The sequence below is a fragment of the Oncorhynchus clarkii genome, chromosome 7 (genome assembly GCF_045791955.1).
Source record: "Oncorhynchus clarkii lewisi isolate Uvic-CL-2024 chromosome 7, UVic_Ocla_1.0, whole genome shotgun sequence".
Lineage (NCBI taxonomy): Eukaryota > Metazoa > Chordata > Actinopteri > Salmoniformes > Salmonidae > Oncorhynchus > Oncorhynchus clarkii.
In genome coordinates this window covers 42521087-42538040 of record NC_092153.1, presented here as the reverse complement: position 1 = coordinate 42538040, position 16954 = coordinate 42521087, and the positions used below count along the sequence as shown (strand labels likewise).

At 40.0% G+C, this 16954-nt stretch overlaps 1 protein-coding gene across 2 annotated transcripts in view; it reads left to right on the top strand.

Annotated features, from left to right (window-relative positions):
• Positions 1-16954, top strand: part of LOC139413340 (contactin-4-like) — a 164236-nt gene that overhangs the window by 54238 nt on the left and 93044 nt on the right. For both annotated transcript variants that reach the window (XM_071160574.1, XM_071160575.1), the window contains exon 5: positions 15432-15527. In XM_071160574.1, coding sequence (XP_071016675.1) covers positions 15432-15527 — 96 coding nt within the window. The remainder of the gene's footprint in view (positions 1-15431; positions 15528-16954) is intronic.

The window sequence follows — 16954 nt, the reverse complement described above, 5'->3', positions numbered from 1 at the left end:
TATGTGTTTCTCTGCCTTTCCTCCTGAATTGGATTGCTTTAATTGCACAGATATTGAAAGCCTTGTCAGTAAGATCCATAGGAAATGGATCATTGTCATTACGGACGCACTGATGTTGTCTGAAGGACAAGCTCTGCTTCCTAATTCAGTAATTGAGTTCTGGGTAAAGAAAGTTAAAAAATAATTTCAAATCAACATTGAACGTGAACCTCATGCATAGTGTTTTAATCATGTTTCTTGTGTACTGTAATATTTTTTTAAATACATAATTGTTGCAATGTATTTCCTTAGGTTTATCAAGGAATGACTGGCTGAACATAAGAATTGTTTAAGAATGCAAAGGATGATTAAATAAGAAGATTTATTTTCTTAGGTTTTTGACAATCTTTCAACCACTGTAACTCATCTTTATCTCATCCAGCCCCTTTCAACACTGTATCAATCCTTTTCCATTTTGTACAACAACTGTCATGTTTATCTCATCCAGCCCCTTTCAACACTGTATCAATCCTTTTCCATTTTGTACAACAACTGTCATGTTTATCTCATCCAGCCCCTTTCAACACTGTATCAATCCTTTTCCATTTTGTACAACAACTGTCATGTTTATCTCATCCAGCCCCTTTCAACACTGTATCAATCCTTTTCCATTTTGTACAACAACTGTCATGTTTATCTCATCCAGCCCCTTTCAACACTGTATCAATCCTTTCCCATTTTGTTCAACAACTGTCATGTTTATCGCATCCAGCCCCTTTCAACACTGTATCAATCCTTTTCCATTTTGTACAACAACTATCATGTTTATCTCATCCAGTCCCTTTCAACACTGTATCAATCCTTTTCCATTTTGCACAACAACTATCATGTTTATTTCATTCTGGTGTTAATATTCAGAATTCATCTTATCTCTTAATATTCATGGGATGTATCATTTATTCCTCACAACTTCTTCACACCCTTAGGATATACTCACCCTGATTGATGTAATGTTCAATTTGTTTGCTCTGTGAATGCAAATCCTCTGATGTTGGAACTGTTGCTTCCTGCCTCGCTCACTTTAAACCAATGGCTAGTTTTCCATCTGCTCATTTCCATGTCTATGAACTTGAAGTGACATTGAGCACAGGGGAAGAGCTGTCTAAAATGAAAGATAATAATTCATAATAGTTTATTACATTTGTAAAGTGCTTTTCATTATACAAGAATAATCTCAAAGTGCATAATAATGGCACTTTGTTGGACTTTCTTATCAGAAATATCTAGGAATATCTTAAACCAACTGCATCTGATTACTTGTCAGTGATTTGTCAGTCATGTTTGGATATATTTTTTGGTCTACTAGTAATACTCGATGGTATGGTCTGAATTTCAGTATGGACAACAATCAGCACTCTGCTTCCTACACTCTTAGAGAAAAAGGTGCTATCTAGAACCTGAAATGGTTCTTTGGCTGTCCCCATAGGAAAATCTTTTGAAGAACCCTTTTTGGTTCCAGGTAGAACCCATTTGGGTTCCATGTAGAACCCTTTCTACCGAGGGTTCTACATGAAACCCAAAAATGTTCTACATAGAACCAAAAAGGGTTCTGCCTGGAACCAAAACAGGTTATCCTATGGGGACAGCCGAAGTCCCTTTTGGAACCATTTTTTCTAAGAGTGCAAAGTGTAAAGTTTCAATAGGTACATATTCTTCAGTTGGAAAAAGTTATGTTCCTCTAGATATTCTACTGGACCGTCAAGGTTACCCCCATGAGAGTGGCAGTGCTCCAAATAATTTGGCGTTACCCTTCCCTCTCGGAACTTTTGATGGATGATGGTGCTGCCGGTGAGGAGTAGGTCCTGTCTGCTGGCTGAGGCATGGCTAACTGATGAATAGAGGGCCAGTCTCTCACTCAATACCGTCTGGCCTTGATAAGTATTTCTATTGATTCATTATCAGTGATTATGTAAAAGATGTACACCATAATTCATACTGATGAATAGCTTGTATATCCAATGTGTCTGAGTCACAGAGTTCAGTTGTTACGTGGAAACAATTTCAAAGGCCATGCTTTGAATGTGATACATTGTGAAACAGTGTATTCAATTTTGACTATAGTGTTAGACTGAAAACTGACCAATAATTTGTTGTAGAAAAGGTATTTGTTGGCAATGGAAATGGAAATGTGGGTCCGGATTAAAAGTATGTTTAGTACAGACACTTTTATATACACTACCGGTAAAAAGTTTTAAAACACCTACACATTCAAGGGTTTTTATTTTTACTATTTTCTACATTGTAGAATAATGGTGAAGACATCAAAACTATAAATAACACATATGGAATCATGTAGTAATCAAAAAAGTGTTAAATAACTCAAAAGAGTTAAAATTCTATTCTTGAAATAGCCACCCTTTGCCTTGATGACAGCTTTGCACACTATTGGCATTCTCTCAACCAGCTTTGTGAGGTAGTCAAATGGAATGCATTTCAAGTAGCAGATGTGCCTTCTTAAAAGTTAATTTCCTCCTTAATGCGTTTCAGCCAATCAGTTGTGTTGTGACAAGGTAGGGGGGGTATACAGAAGATAGCCCTATTTGGTAAAATACCAAGCCCATATTATGACAAGAACAGCTCAAATAAGCAAAGAGAAACAACAGTCCATCATTACTTTAAGACATGAAGGTCAGTCAATATGGGACATTTCAAGAACTTTGAACGTTTCTTCAAGTGCAGTAACAAAAACCATCAAGTGCTATGATGAAACTGGCTCTCATGAGGACCGCCACAGGAATGGAAGACCCTGAGTTACCTCTGCTGCAGAGGATTAGTTCATTAGAGTTACCAGCCTCAGAAATTGCAGCCCAAATAAATGCTTCACAGAGTTCAAGTAACAGACACATCTCAACATCAACTGTTCAGAGGAGACTGTGTGAATCAAGCTTTCATGGTTGAATTTCTGCAAAGAAACCACTACTAAAGGACACCAATAATAAGAAGAGACTTGCTTCGGCCAAGAAACACGAGCAATGGACATTAGACCTGTGAAAATCTGTCCTTAAGTCTGGAGTCCAAATTGTAGATTTTTGGTTCCAACCGCCATGTCTTTGTGAGATGTGGTGTGGGTGAATGGATTATCTCTGCATGTGTATTTCCTACCGTGAATCATGGAGGAGGATGTGCTATGGTGTGGGGGTGCTTTACTGGTGACACTTAAAAAAAAATTCAAGGCACACTTAACCAGCATGGCTACCACTTCATTCTGCAGCGATACGCCATCCCATCTGGTTTGAGCTTAGTGGGACTATCATTTGTTTTCAACAGGACAATGACGCAAAACACACCCCGAGGCTGTGCAAGGGCTATTTCACCAAGAATGATGGATTGAGTGATGGATTGCTGCATATGATGACCTTGCCTCCACAATCCCCCGACCTCAACCAAATTGAGATGGTTTGGGATGAGTCGGGCCACAGAGTAAAGGAAAAGCAGCCAACAAGTGCTCAGCATAATATGTGGGAACTCCTTCAAGACTGTTGGAAAAGCATTCCAGGTGAAGCTGGTTGAGAGAATGCCAAGAGTGTGCAAAGCTGTCATCAAGGCAAAGGGTGGCTATTTGAAGAATCTCAAATACAAAATATATTTTGATTTGTTTAACACTTTTTTGGTTACTAAATGATTCCGTATGTGTTATTTCATAGTTCGATGTCTTCACTATTATTCTACAATGTAGAAAAAAGTCAAATAAAGAAAAACCTTGAATGAGTTGGTGTTCTAAAACTTTTGACCGGTAGTGTATATTTTGCCAGAAAACGATCCTTAGTTGTTTTTAGTCTACATTCATAGAGCGTGTATGTATTTCTCTCACAGAACATGTGCAATTGCAGATTTGCTGTTTTTATTTCCCTTTTTTTCCTCTGGGCTCTAGATTTTTACGAACCCTGTTCATCCAGAGATTTGAGAATCCTAGATTTACTGAACATGGTGTGAAAATCCCAGTAAGTCACAAGAGCAGACCACAAGCCCCGGAGGATATACAGTACATGAATCCCTCATTTAAGCGTGAATAATTCCTAAACATTACTCTCCAGCTGTTGTGATAATGTGTATAGAGAGAGCACAGTAAGCTGAGTTAATGAAGGGTAAATATCTACCAGCTATTTCAACTTTTTCCTTAATAGAATGCAGGTACTGTATCTGTACAGTACTGTATGCAGTTGCATCAGATATCATGTCCATTTCTCCACCTCGTGGCTTTGAATGCTTCTTCTTTGATAAGAACAAAATGAAAAGATACATCAGTCATTACTGCACATTTGAACCTACTCTATGATGCAATGTCAAATCCAGTTAACCCAGGTGCAGTAAGTTAAGCGTGCAAAGATGAGTCTAACTTTCAATCCCCTGCAAATCCTCCGGGGTCGGTTTCTGAGTTCAGCGGAAAGGGAAGGATGCGGAAACCATCAAAAGCCTCCCCAGGATCTCAACCATCAAGGAGACCCAGCTATAGCCCCTACACAGCCTGCTGTGAGGAGAAAGAATACCTCACTCTATACCTCAAATAGAGATACTGTGGCCAACGTGCCTTAAAAGATCAAAATTGCTTTCCTGAACTGAAGGGGTAGAGAAGACTAGCAACAACAGATATAGTACTATGGTCCATGTCAAACATAAACAGATCATCATCAGCACAATGTCATATCTGATAGCAACACATCCAAAGATCAAGTCATGATGACAAACATATTTAAATATGTGGTTTATGGTGTGCGATAGGTACTAGAGTAGAACATCATTGAAATCGACCCTCAGTCCCTTTAGTTCTGCCCCCATCACGGTAGTAAATCGTACCTCCAGGAGTTGGTTGCGTAATGAATCCCATTGTTCCGCTTGGACAGCCTTGTTGAAGTATGATAAGTCGTCCTGGCATTTAGAATGCTCATATAGCTGGGATGTGATCATCAGGTTCATCTGGATCATTGTATGTAATGTCATCCCACCCTTAAAATAATGGATGCTAATTGGATAAGGAGTCACATTCAAACTGTGATTTATTGTAGTTAGCTCGTTCCATTATGGACATAGACCTACGTTATTGTATTGCTAGTGTCTTCTGTTTTTTCCACTCTCGTGTGTATGTTTAGATCGAACCGAAAGACAACTAGTCTTGATACTACAAAGCCATTTGTTTCTCACTTGATTTTGTATTTATTTATATATTTCCTTTAGTATTTCTCAAAAGAAATCATGGCGAAGAGTAGTTCAATGCCAACATATACAATTTTTTGTTGCGACTGATGTGAATTATTTGAAATGTCCCTTGAAGGCTGACGGCATGCTTTCTTTTGAACAAAAAGAGCACGAGCACAGCTGTGTGCCTAGAGGAGCATGCATTTGGTCAAGTCCCTCCCCAGCACTGGCCGCTCCGACTCTGCAGAGGCTCCTCTTAAGACATGGCCTGTATCATACTGTATTAAGGATTTCTGCTTGTCTCTTCAGGCCCTTTTTGCAACAACGGTTTGTTTGCTCTGTTTTGGCTTTCAGGACAGGAGGGGGCACAGTGTGTGAGTGTGTGTGTGTGTGTGTGTGTGTGTGTGTGTGTGTGTGTGTGTGTGTGTGTGTGTGTGTGTGTGTGTGTGTGTGTGTGTGTGTGTGTGTGTGTGTGTGTGTGTGTGTTTTATCAGGATGATCAAAAAATGGCCTCCTGCACTTGCAGTGAAGTGGTCCCAGTACTGCTTCTTTTTACTGCGATGGCTTTTATCTCGATCCCAAATAATGCCCAAAAAGATACTTTGTTAAATTAATTCAGCACCTTAGATGTCCAATGCTTTTGTCCACTTTGTTCCCTTAGACTCTCTATTTCCTAGGCTCTCTGTGGCTTTTATCTAGCACCCCATCCTGTGTTGAGATGAAAGAGGGCGGCAGTGCCACTCCAAACCTTTTGTTACCAATCCCCCGGTAGCAAGATTGGACCAATATAGACACAAAATTACCTCCATGGGCCCACATGCACGGGACATCGGCAAGTCATTCATTAAATTTGTGTTTTGATAGAGAAAAGTCAAGCAGTCTAGACTTCCCAAATGGAGAGTTCACTTGCAGACAATTAAGCCCAGTCAGTCCAGAGATCACATTCTCTTTTACCAGTAATACTGTCTATAGTTGAAATGTAGAAACACTTTAAACTGCCATAGCATATGAAACCGTTTTGGAGGTTGTAGAATGTGTTCAGAAATGAATGTATTCAACCGAAATGATTCCAAAATGGGATAAACGTTGTACTGATTTTCTACCAGTGTGCAGTTTAATGGTCTACCATTTTAATGGTATGGTATCAACAAAATGCATTTATCTTTTTGCATTGAGAAAGAAAATATGAGATTCATTCATTCCTTTTTTTTTCATCAGTTCAATTGCGGAGGTAGATGCATATAATTGACTCCAAATTGCCAAATCTCATATTAATCTGTGAAAAGTTGCAAGGAATATATTTTCTTAATAGAGCTTAAGAGTCTCAAATAGCTATTAGCAAAAGTGTGTTCTTGTATGGGTTCAGAGGAGATTTATGTTTTAAGAAATAATTACAGCCTGCCTCCTAATAGACTTGTCCCATAGTCAGTATGACATATATTAGCTGACCTTATAGTCCTCTTCATAAATCAGTGAGCCCAGTAATTTTACATTTAAATCTGCTCCTGGAGCAGAACTAATCAGCAATATAGTTTCAAAGCAGGTTGGGTTGGTTGCAGAGAGAGACGCTCAAGACTTTTCCATTGAGTCGCCCTGGAAAGAGAGCTTTCATTCCTGCATCGCTGCTCGAGGTCACATGACAATATGGAGCATATTACAGAGCAAGGTTAATTAAGGTTAATTCATCCAATTTGAACAATAGGTGCTCTTAAATCTGCGATATCACCCGTTATCAAATAAATGTCTCGTCGTTCCCTGTGGTAGAAAGATACAGTATGAATGTCCTTCTTATCGCTGTCTGTGTCCCCAACGGTCAAATTCTTTCTAACTTGGCCCATTTGTGTGGAGACAGGTTTCACTTGTAGTAAATTGCCACTGGTTAAATTCATACTGTCCCCACTTTAAACAGTGTCAATACAAATAAACAAAATGGAACATTCAGTAGTGTTCGGGAAATATCACAGGGAGAAGAGAAAAATCAGGGTAATTTGTCCACAAACTCGACTGCTGCTGTTTTGTCTTTGTGCGATATCTACAGCATCAGTCTGTGCAGCTTTTTTTCCCTCCCAAACACAGTTTTGCGTAACTGCCCCTTTCATGTCTGTGGTAGGTATGGCATTATTCCAAATCGAATCACTGCTCACAGCCTCTTGAAAGGAATTGAGAAGTTCCCGATTGCAGTTCCCATATTTATCCAGGTCCCACCCGAGACCCTCTGCACACTCATCCATGAAGACTGCTCTTTGCTTTCCGAATTACCTTTACCCAGATCCGCGGGGCAACAATGGTCGAGGGAAATTGCAGGAGTCTGTTGCGACCTGCTATTGTTTTCCATCAATTGTCAAACATAAATTAGTTTCAATAAAAAGGTAATTTTAGTTTCTAAGCCATTTTTGAATTGCTTTGTAATGTTTGCGGTAGTGAGAGTGATGAATAAAACACAATCGAAACCTGATAACCACTGGAGCCATTAAAATCCTTCATGTGTGACTTAGGCTAAGCAAAATACCTTCTGCATACTGGAGTCCTCCTTTGTTTTTGGAGGCCCTATTTATTTGGGCCTTGTTGATTTCATCCTTAACATTTTGGGTCTAATATCGCCTTCTTGATGTTCCCGAGACTACGACTTCATAATTTCAGGAGTGAAATTACATGATGAAAGTTATTTTTCCGTCTGCCTCAGCTGTGATATTTCTTTCTCGGCAGGCTGAGCCGTGCAACAATGATTGTAATCTAGTGTGGATAACTGTAATAATCTTGTGGTAGTGATTCTTGTATGGTTGCACCGTGTTGTATATGCTGTTTGATACCCTATTAAATATCCAAGACGTAATAGGAGGAGTGCTAATCAAATGGTTGTTTGTGTAGAGTGTTCAATTGATTGAACAATGTTTACTGCAGGGTTCCCCAACTGGTGGTCCGCAAGAAATTGACTGCAAGAAGCCCAAACAGATATAATATTTGACTATGTAACATAATAATTTCAAACCTGGCGTACATTTGTATAGGATCACGTGTCTCTCTTCCAAGACACCGTCGTAGCTTTGTGTCACGTTCGGACCTTAGTTCCTTTGTTATGTCTTTGTTTTAGTATGGTCAGGGCATGAGTTGGGTGGGTTGTCTATGTTCCGTTTTCTATGTTGTGTTTTTGCGTTTGGCCTGGTATGGTTCTCAATCAGAGGCAGGTGTCGTTAGTTGTCTCTGATTGAGAATCATACTTAGGTAGCCCTTTCCCACTTGTGTTTCGTGGGTGTTTATTTTCTGTCTAGTGTGTTTCGTGGGTGGTTATTTTCTAGTGTGTTTTCTAGTGTGTTTTGCACCTTACAGAACTGTTTCACTTTCGTTTCTTTCTCTTTTGTTTAGTGTTCTGAGTTTAAATAAATATCATCATGAACACATACCACGGCTGAGCTTTGGTCCTCACCTTATTCCAACGACGATCGTTACACTTTGTGTATAGCGGTTTTCTCATGCTCATGGAATGACCCGCTTCCCTTCTAAGTTCAAGTCCAAGTTAGTTTATTTGTCATATACACATGATCTAAAAAGAGTACACAGTGCAATGAAATGATAATTTGCAGGTTCGCCTCTCGACAACGCAACAACAATAAAAAGTGTGTAGTTAAGTGATTAAAAAGAGTAAAACAAATAAAAGCACAATGAAGTAGATCCTGTCGATCACTTCATTACTCCCATCTTGTTGACAAAGCTCTGCTCCACAAGTGTCCAATATACCTCACTTCCCTGTTGAAATATACATATATGAGAAACCAAACCTGTTTGCAGGGTTAGGTAACTCTCGAGGTCCCGCTTGTCTCCACAACATTTGGTAAATCCGCTTTCAGTCTTAACGCACCACAGTTATGGAATGCCTTACAAAACAAATTACACCTGGATTTCCTGGTGTCAATAGGGCAGTTTAAAACTCTGTTGTTAAATTAGTTCACTGAAGTGTCCAATTGTTTCAATTCATTGTTATAACTTGTTGTAATAACCTGAAGTTATATATTTATAGCTGTCTTGTAGTTTTTATCTTTTTGTTGTTGTGTTGATGGAATTTTTGTCATCAGGGCACCATTGCAAATGAGATGTGGTCTCAATTGGGCTACCCTGAATAAAGAAAATAATTGGCAGTTTTTTACAAATAGTTGCTTAGACTACTGTATATGGAAATAACAGACATGAGACAAGCATGTTTACCTGTAGAATGGAATAAGACCTCTATGATTAATTTCATTTTTTCAATTCTACCACCTCAACATTGTTCATTTTAAACAGGGTTAAATATCTAGTTGTAGTAAAGTTCAGCTTCCGTCCACAGGGGGGCTCTACTTCAGTCAGAAAAGTGTTCTCTCATCTCTTCAGTCTCAGAACAAGCATTTCGCTAACTCTGTCTGACACCCAATAACTAAAGGAGGCTGAGCGCTAACACTAGGTTATTAGCATTAGCTACCACCTTCCCTGCACAAACCTGTGGCTAAACCTGCTGCTGCTGTGATTGCACTTTGACTTTATGGCAGTTCTGCACTCTCAATCACTGCTGCCTGCTCATGCTCAACCTGCTCGCTTTTTCTGCCTCTCTTTTGGAAGAAGTTCAGAGTATCCATATTTGCTCTGCAGACTCTGACTGAGTGACAGGCGTTTTGCTGAGTGATGGCATTGACATCTAAACGGTGCTGTAGGTCTGGGGGAGAGGTCAAGGGACGTGAGCGGTCCACTGCGTTGTGAAATCTTGACCAAATACAATATATATATATATAATCAAAAAAGTGTTAAACAAATCAAAATATATTTGAGAGTTTAGACACTTCAAAGTAGCCACCCTTTGCCTTGATGACAGCTTTGCACACTCCTGGCATTCTCTCAAACAGCTTCACCTAGAATGCTTTTCCAACAGTCTTGAAGGAGTTCCCACATATGCTGAGCACTTGTTGTCTGCTTTTCCTTACCTCTGAGGTCCAACTCATCCCAAACCATCTCAATTAGGTTGAGGTCGGGTGATTGTGGAGGGCAGGTCATCTCAAGCAGCACTCCATCACTCTCCTTCTTGGTTAAATAGTTCTTACACAACCTGGAAGTATGTCCTGTTAAAAAACAAATTATACTAGTGCAAACCAGATGGCATGGCGTATCTCTGCAGAATGCTGTGGTAGCCATGCTGGTTAAGTGTGCCTTGAATTCTAAATTAGTCACAGACAGTGTCACCAGCAAAGCACCACCACACCATCACACCTACTCCTCCATGCTTCACGGTGGGAACCACACATGTGGAGATCATCCGTTCACCTACTTTGTGTCTCACAAAGACCAAAGTACAGATTTCCACCGGTCTAATGTCCATTGCTCATTTTCTTGGTCCAAGCAAGTCTCTACTTATTGTGGTCCTTGCCGCAATTCGACCATTAAGGCTTGATTCACACAGTCTCCTTGTTAATGTTGATATTTGTCAGTCATAACTCTGTGAAGGATTTATTTGGGCTGCAATTTCTGAGGCTGGTAACTGTAATGAACTTATCCTCTGCAGCAGAGATAACTCTGGGTCTTCCTTTCCTGTGGCGGTACTCAACATAGCGCATTATGGCAACTGCACTTGAAGAAAGTTTCAAAGTTCTTGGAATGTTCCATATTGACTGACCTTCATGTCTTAAAGTAATGATGGACTGTTGTTTCTCATTGCTTATTTTAGCTGTTCTTGCCATAATATGGACTTGGTCTTTTACCAAATAGAGCTATCTTCTGTGTGAAACCCCTACCATGTCACAGCACAACTGATTGGCTCAAACGCATTAAGAAATAAATCATTTCCGTAAATTAGCTTCCAGCTTCCACCTAATGAACCTAGTTGAGAGAATGCCAAGAGTGTGCAAAGCTGTCATCAAGGCTAAGGGTGGCTACTTTGAAGTGTCTCAAATATAAAATATATTTTGATTTGTTTAACACTTTTTTGGTTGCTACATGATTCCATATGTGTTATTTTATCGTTCTGATGTCATCACTATTATTCTACAATGTAGAAAATAGTAAAATAAAGAAAAACTCTGGAATGAGTAGATGTGTCCAAACTTTTGACTGGTACTGTATATACAGTGCCTTCGGAAAGTATTCAGACCCCTTGACTTTTTTCACACTTTGTTACTTTACGGCCGTATTCTAAAATCGATTAAATAAAATAAATTATTCGGCAATGTACACACAATACACCATAATGACAAAGCAAAAACTGTTTTTATATATTTTTTGCTAATGTATATAAAAATTCAGACCCTTTGCTATTTGACTAGAATTTCAGCTCATGTGCGTCCTGTTTCTATTGATCATCCTTGAGATGTTTCTACAACTTGAATGGAGTCCATCTGTTGTAAATTCAATTGATTGGACATGATTTGGAATGGCATACACCTGTCTATATAAGGTCCCACAGATGACAGTGCATGTCAGAGCAAAAACCAAGCCATGAGACCGAAGGAATTGTCCGTTGAGCTCCAAAACAGGATTGTGTCGAGGCACAGATCTGGGGAAGGTTACCAAAACATTTCTGTAGCATTGAAGGTTTCCAAGAACACAGTGGCCTCCATCATTATTAATTGAAAGAAGTTTGGAATCACCAAGACTCTTCCTAGAGCTGGCCGTCCGGTCAAATTGTGCAATCGGGGGAGAAGGATCTTGGTCAGGGGGGTGACCAAGAACCCAATGGTCACTCTGACAGACCTCTAGAATTCCTCTGTGGAGATGGGAGAACCTTCCAGAAGGACAACCATCTCTGCAACACTCCACCAATGACGCCTTCATGGTAGAGTTGCCAGATGGAAGCCATTCCTGAGTAAAAAGGCACATGACAGCCCGCTTGGAGTTTGCCAAAAAACAAGATTATCTGGCCTGATGAAACTAAGATTGAACTCTTTGGCCTGAATGCCAAGCATCACATCTGAAGGAAACCTGGTACCATCCCTACGGTGAAGCATGTTGGTGGCAGCATAATGCTGTGGAGATGTTTTTCAGCATCAGGGGCTGGGAGACTAGTCAGGATCGAGGGAAAGATGAACAGAGCAAAGTACAGAGAGATCCTTGACGAGAACCTGCTCCAGAGCACTCAGGACCTCAGACTGGAGCGAATGTTCACCTTCCAACAGGACAATGACACTAAGCACACAGGCAAGACAATGCAGGAGTGGCTTCGGGAAAAGTCTCTGAAAGACCTTGAGTGGTCCAGCCATAGCCCGGACTTGAACCCGATCAAACATTTCTGAGAGACCTGAAAATAGCTGTGAAGTGACGATTGAGGGCATCTGCAGAGAAGAATGGGAAAAACTCCCCAAAGAAAAGTGCTCCAAGCGTGTAGTGTCATACCTAAGTAGACTCGATGCTGTAATCACTGCCAAAGGTGCTTCAACAAATTACTGAGTAAAGCTTCTGAATACTTACAGTTAAAGTCGGAAGTTTACATACACTTAGGTTGGAGTCATTAAAACTCGTTTTTCAACCACTGTTAACAAACTATAGTTTTGACAAGTCGGTTAGGACATCTACTTTGTGCAGGACACAAGTAATTGTGTAATTTCAACAATTATTTACAGACAGATTATTTCACTTATAATTCACAGAATCACAATTCCAGTGGGTCAGAAGTGTACATACACTAAGTTGACTGTGCCTTTAAACAGCTGGAAAATTCCAGAAAATGATGTCATGGCTTTAAAAGCTTCTGATAGGCTAATTGACATCATTTGAGTCAATTGGAGGTGTAGCTGTGGATGTATTTCAAGGCTTACCTTCAAACTCTATGCCTCTTTGCTTGACATCATGGTAAAATATAAATAAATAAGCCAAGACCTCAGAAAAAATCTCCACAAGTCTGGTTCATCCTTAGGAGCAATTTCCAAACGCCTAACGTTCATCTGCACAAAAAATAGTACGCAAGTATAAACACCATGGGACTACGCAGCCGTTATACCGCTCAGGAAGGAGACGCTTTCTGTCTCCTAGATATGATCGTACTTTGGTGTGAAAAGTGCAAATCAATCCCAGAACAACAGCAAAAGACCTTGTGAAGATGTTGTAATCCACAGTAAAATGAGTCCTATATTGACATAATCTGAAAGGCCGCTCAGCAAGGAAGAAGCCACTGCTCCAAAACCGCCATAAAAAAGCCAGACTACGGTTTGCAACTGCACATGTGGACAAAGATTGTACTTTTTGGAGAAATGCCCTCTGGTCTGATGAAACAAAAATAGAACTGTTTGGCCATAATGACCATCATTATGTTTGGAGGAAAAAGGGGGATGCTTGCAAGCCGAAGAACACCATCCCAACCGTGAAGCACAGGGGATGGCAGCATCATGCTGTGGGGGTTCTTTGCTGCAGGAGGGACTGGTGCGCTTCACAAAATAGATGGCATCATGAGGAGGAAACTTATGTGGACATCAGTCAGGAAGTTAAAGCTTGGTCGCAAAAGGGTCTTCCAAATGAGCAATGACCCCAAGCATACTTCCAAAGTTGTGGCAAAATGGCTTAAGGACAACAATGTCAAGGTATTGGAGTGGCCATCACAAAGCCCTGACCTCAATCCTATAGAAAATTAGTGGGCAGAACTGAAAAAGCGTGTACGAGCAAGGAGGCCTACAAACCTGACTCAGTTACACCAGCTCTGTCAGGAGGATTGGGCCAAAATTCACCCAACCTATTGTGTGAAGCTTGTGGAAGGCTACCTGAAACGTTTGACCCAAGTTAAACAATTTAAAGGCAATGAATAATTATCTTTACTATTATTCTGACATTTCACATTCTTAAAATAAAGTGGTGATCCTAACTGACCTAAGACAGGGAATTTTTTCTTGAATTAGATGTCAGGAATTGTGAAAAATTGAGTTTAAATGTATTTGGCGAAGGTGTATGTAATCTTCCGAAATCAACTGTATGTAAATGTGACATTTCAGTGTTTTATCTTAAAAAAAAAAAATGTATTCTGTGTTTGCTTTGCAATGATGGGGTATTGTGTGTAGATTGCTGAAGAAAAAATAGCTATTTTATCAAATTTAGAATAAGACTGTTAAGTAACAAAATGTGGAAAGCAGGCAGTGTAAGTTGCATGGACTCACTCTGTGTGCGATAATGGTGTTTAACATGATTTTTGAATTTTTTAACTATTTTTATTAGTATTATTTTTATTGGACCATCAAAACATCCGGGCTGAAGCTAATGATGCAACTGTGTGTGACATTTTTCTCATATTGAGGCTTGGGATCCCTCAGTAAACACTCAGTCACAGGGGGATTTAGCCTGAGGCAGAGCTTAAGGCTGTTTACCACCCCCAAATGTGTATACGTACAGCACACGGCAAGGCTCACAGGGATTTCCATCATGACTATTCATCTCCAGCTAAATATACACTACATTACCAAAAGTTTGTGGACACCCCTTCAAATGAGTGGATTCAGATATTTCAGCCACAACTGTTGCTAATGGGTGTATGAAATCGAGCACACAGCCATGCAATCTCAATAGACAAACTTTGTCAGTAGAATGGCCTATACTGAAGAGCTCAATGACTTTCAACATGACACAGTCATAGGATGCCACCTTTCCAACAAGTCAGTTCGTCAAATTTTTCTCCTGTTAGAGCTGAACGGTCAACTGTAAGTTCTGTTATTGTGAAGTGGAAACGTCTAGGAGCAGCAACTGCCCAGCCACGAAGTGGTAGGCCACACAAACTCACAGAATGGGACCGCTGAAGCTCGTAGTGCGTAAAAATCATCTGTCCTCGGTTACAACACTCACTGCCTCTAGCAGCAATGTCAGCACAATAACTGTTCATTGGGAGCTTCATGAAACACATTGGGTTTGGCGGATTCCAGGAGAACGCTACCTGCCCCAATACATAGTGCTAACTGTAAAGTTTGATGGAGGAAGAATAATAGTCTGAGGCCTAGCCCGAACCATGAAAAACAGCCCCAGCCCATTGTTCCTCCTCCACCAAATGAGATGTCCGACGAGCAGGTGTACTTCTCACTACTTTCCTTTCTGACCAATGTTTACTTTTTTGAGTTAGATGTTAGATGTGCAGCACAGTTGCAGCACACCTGAGATTGTTCAATTTGACCCAAAGTTATTCTCTCTTTTCTTTTGATTTCTCAAATGTGTGTGTTCTGTTTTCTTGCTCTGCACAAACATGTTGTTTTTGTTTGTTTTGTCTTGCACACTATCAAAGATTTGTCGGGCCACAATCCAGCAGGGAGTATTACATAATGCCTATTATTTTTCAGACATGGAAAACTTCAAGACCCACAGAAGAAGCTCGGTGTCAGTTCGCGAGGGACAGGGGGTGGTGCTGCTGTGTGGTCCCCCATCTCACTCTGGAGGTAAGAAACCAACCACAGACTCTTTATAGTGATAACTGAGCCATACATTGTCACCTGCTTGTCAGGCTATAACACGTCTCTCTCTCTCCTGAACACATTGAAACTTTTCTAACAGCTTAAGATATGTCCAAGGCTGAGGCATCAGAAATGGAGAGTGGAGTTTCCAGACAGACATCTCCTCTCTGCTGCTTTCAGCTCCTGGAGCTGCTTATCTTCCTCTTGCTCATGTTTCCTAAGACCGTCAGCAAGTGTTAGCTTGCCAAATTGCCCTCGGGAGACAAAGGTGTTTGTGTGCCACTAGCCTATAGCTGACCAACACCCTCTTTACCGGCATCTGTGGGGAGCCAAGGCCAAGTGATCTCCAACGGATCGTTCCCGGTATCCAATAGATTGCGCAAACATTATCATCCTCTGCTAACCATGGGGTGTTAAGCCATTCTCTCTGTCGAGAGTTTAGCTTCCTCTCCCTACCAGCCTTGGAGTCCTACCTCTCTTTCATAGGAGGGACTTTGTGTTGAGATTCATTCATATAACCACCTGTCAAGCCTCCTCACGCTTTCTGTACCTTCCATCGTCCTCTGTAGCTCAGTTGGTAGAGTATGGCCCTTCCAAATGTCAGGATAGTGGGTTTGATTCCTGGGAACATCCCTACATAAAATGTATGCATGCATATAAGTCACTTTGGATTAAAGCGACTGCTAAATGGCATATAATATATTATTTTCCCATATCAGTTTGATTACTTTTATTCATTAAAAGAACAGCATGTGTTTTAACATCTTATTAATTGTGTTGACAGTGTTGCTCAATTAAAGCTAGAATCTGCAGTTGAAACAATAACAAAGCCCATCCCTGTCTCTGTTTTAGTAAAAAACTGAAGGATGGACATAGAGAAATGTAATCACTTTCAAAATCATAGACTGAGCTGATGAAAGGACTGGCCATCCATTATATCAAAATTATAGTTTTAACCATGTTTTTTGGCTATACAGTGTTTGTTTACATTTACGTTGTTTACAATCATTGGAGTAAAACAAGCTTATACAATATTTTGGGTTCTGATGGGTTATGACAGTTAAACTAAGCTCACGAGGCATTTGTAAGTTATACAGTATTCCTCAAGAATCAATAGGTATGTCATTCATTTATATCATTCATTTATAAGTCCAAAAATAGATTTTGCAACTGCAGATTCTAGCTTTAAAAGTGCTTCATATCCACAGAATGTTCAAATTACTACGGGTTGGTCTTAACCCATCAGAACTGAGAACTATCATCATGATGAAATATAATCATGAATTACTTTTCAAAAGCAAGTTGAATTTCTGTATATTTTTCATTGTGAAACATACTTGCTTATATTGTATTTTCTATTTTAGCTCACTCTTCTGTTCATAAATTCTTAACAAGTTAAAAGAGCAAAATGA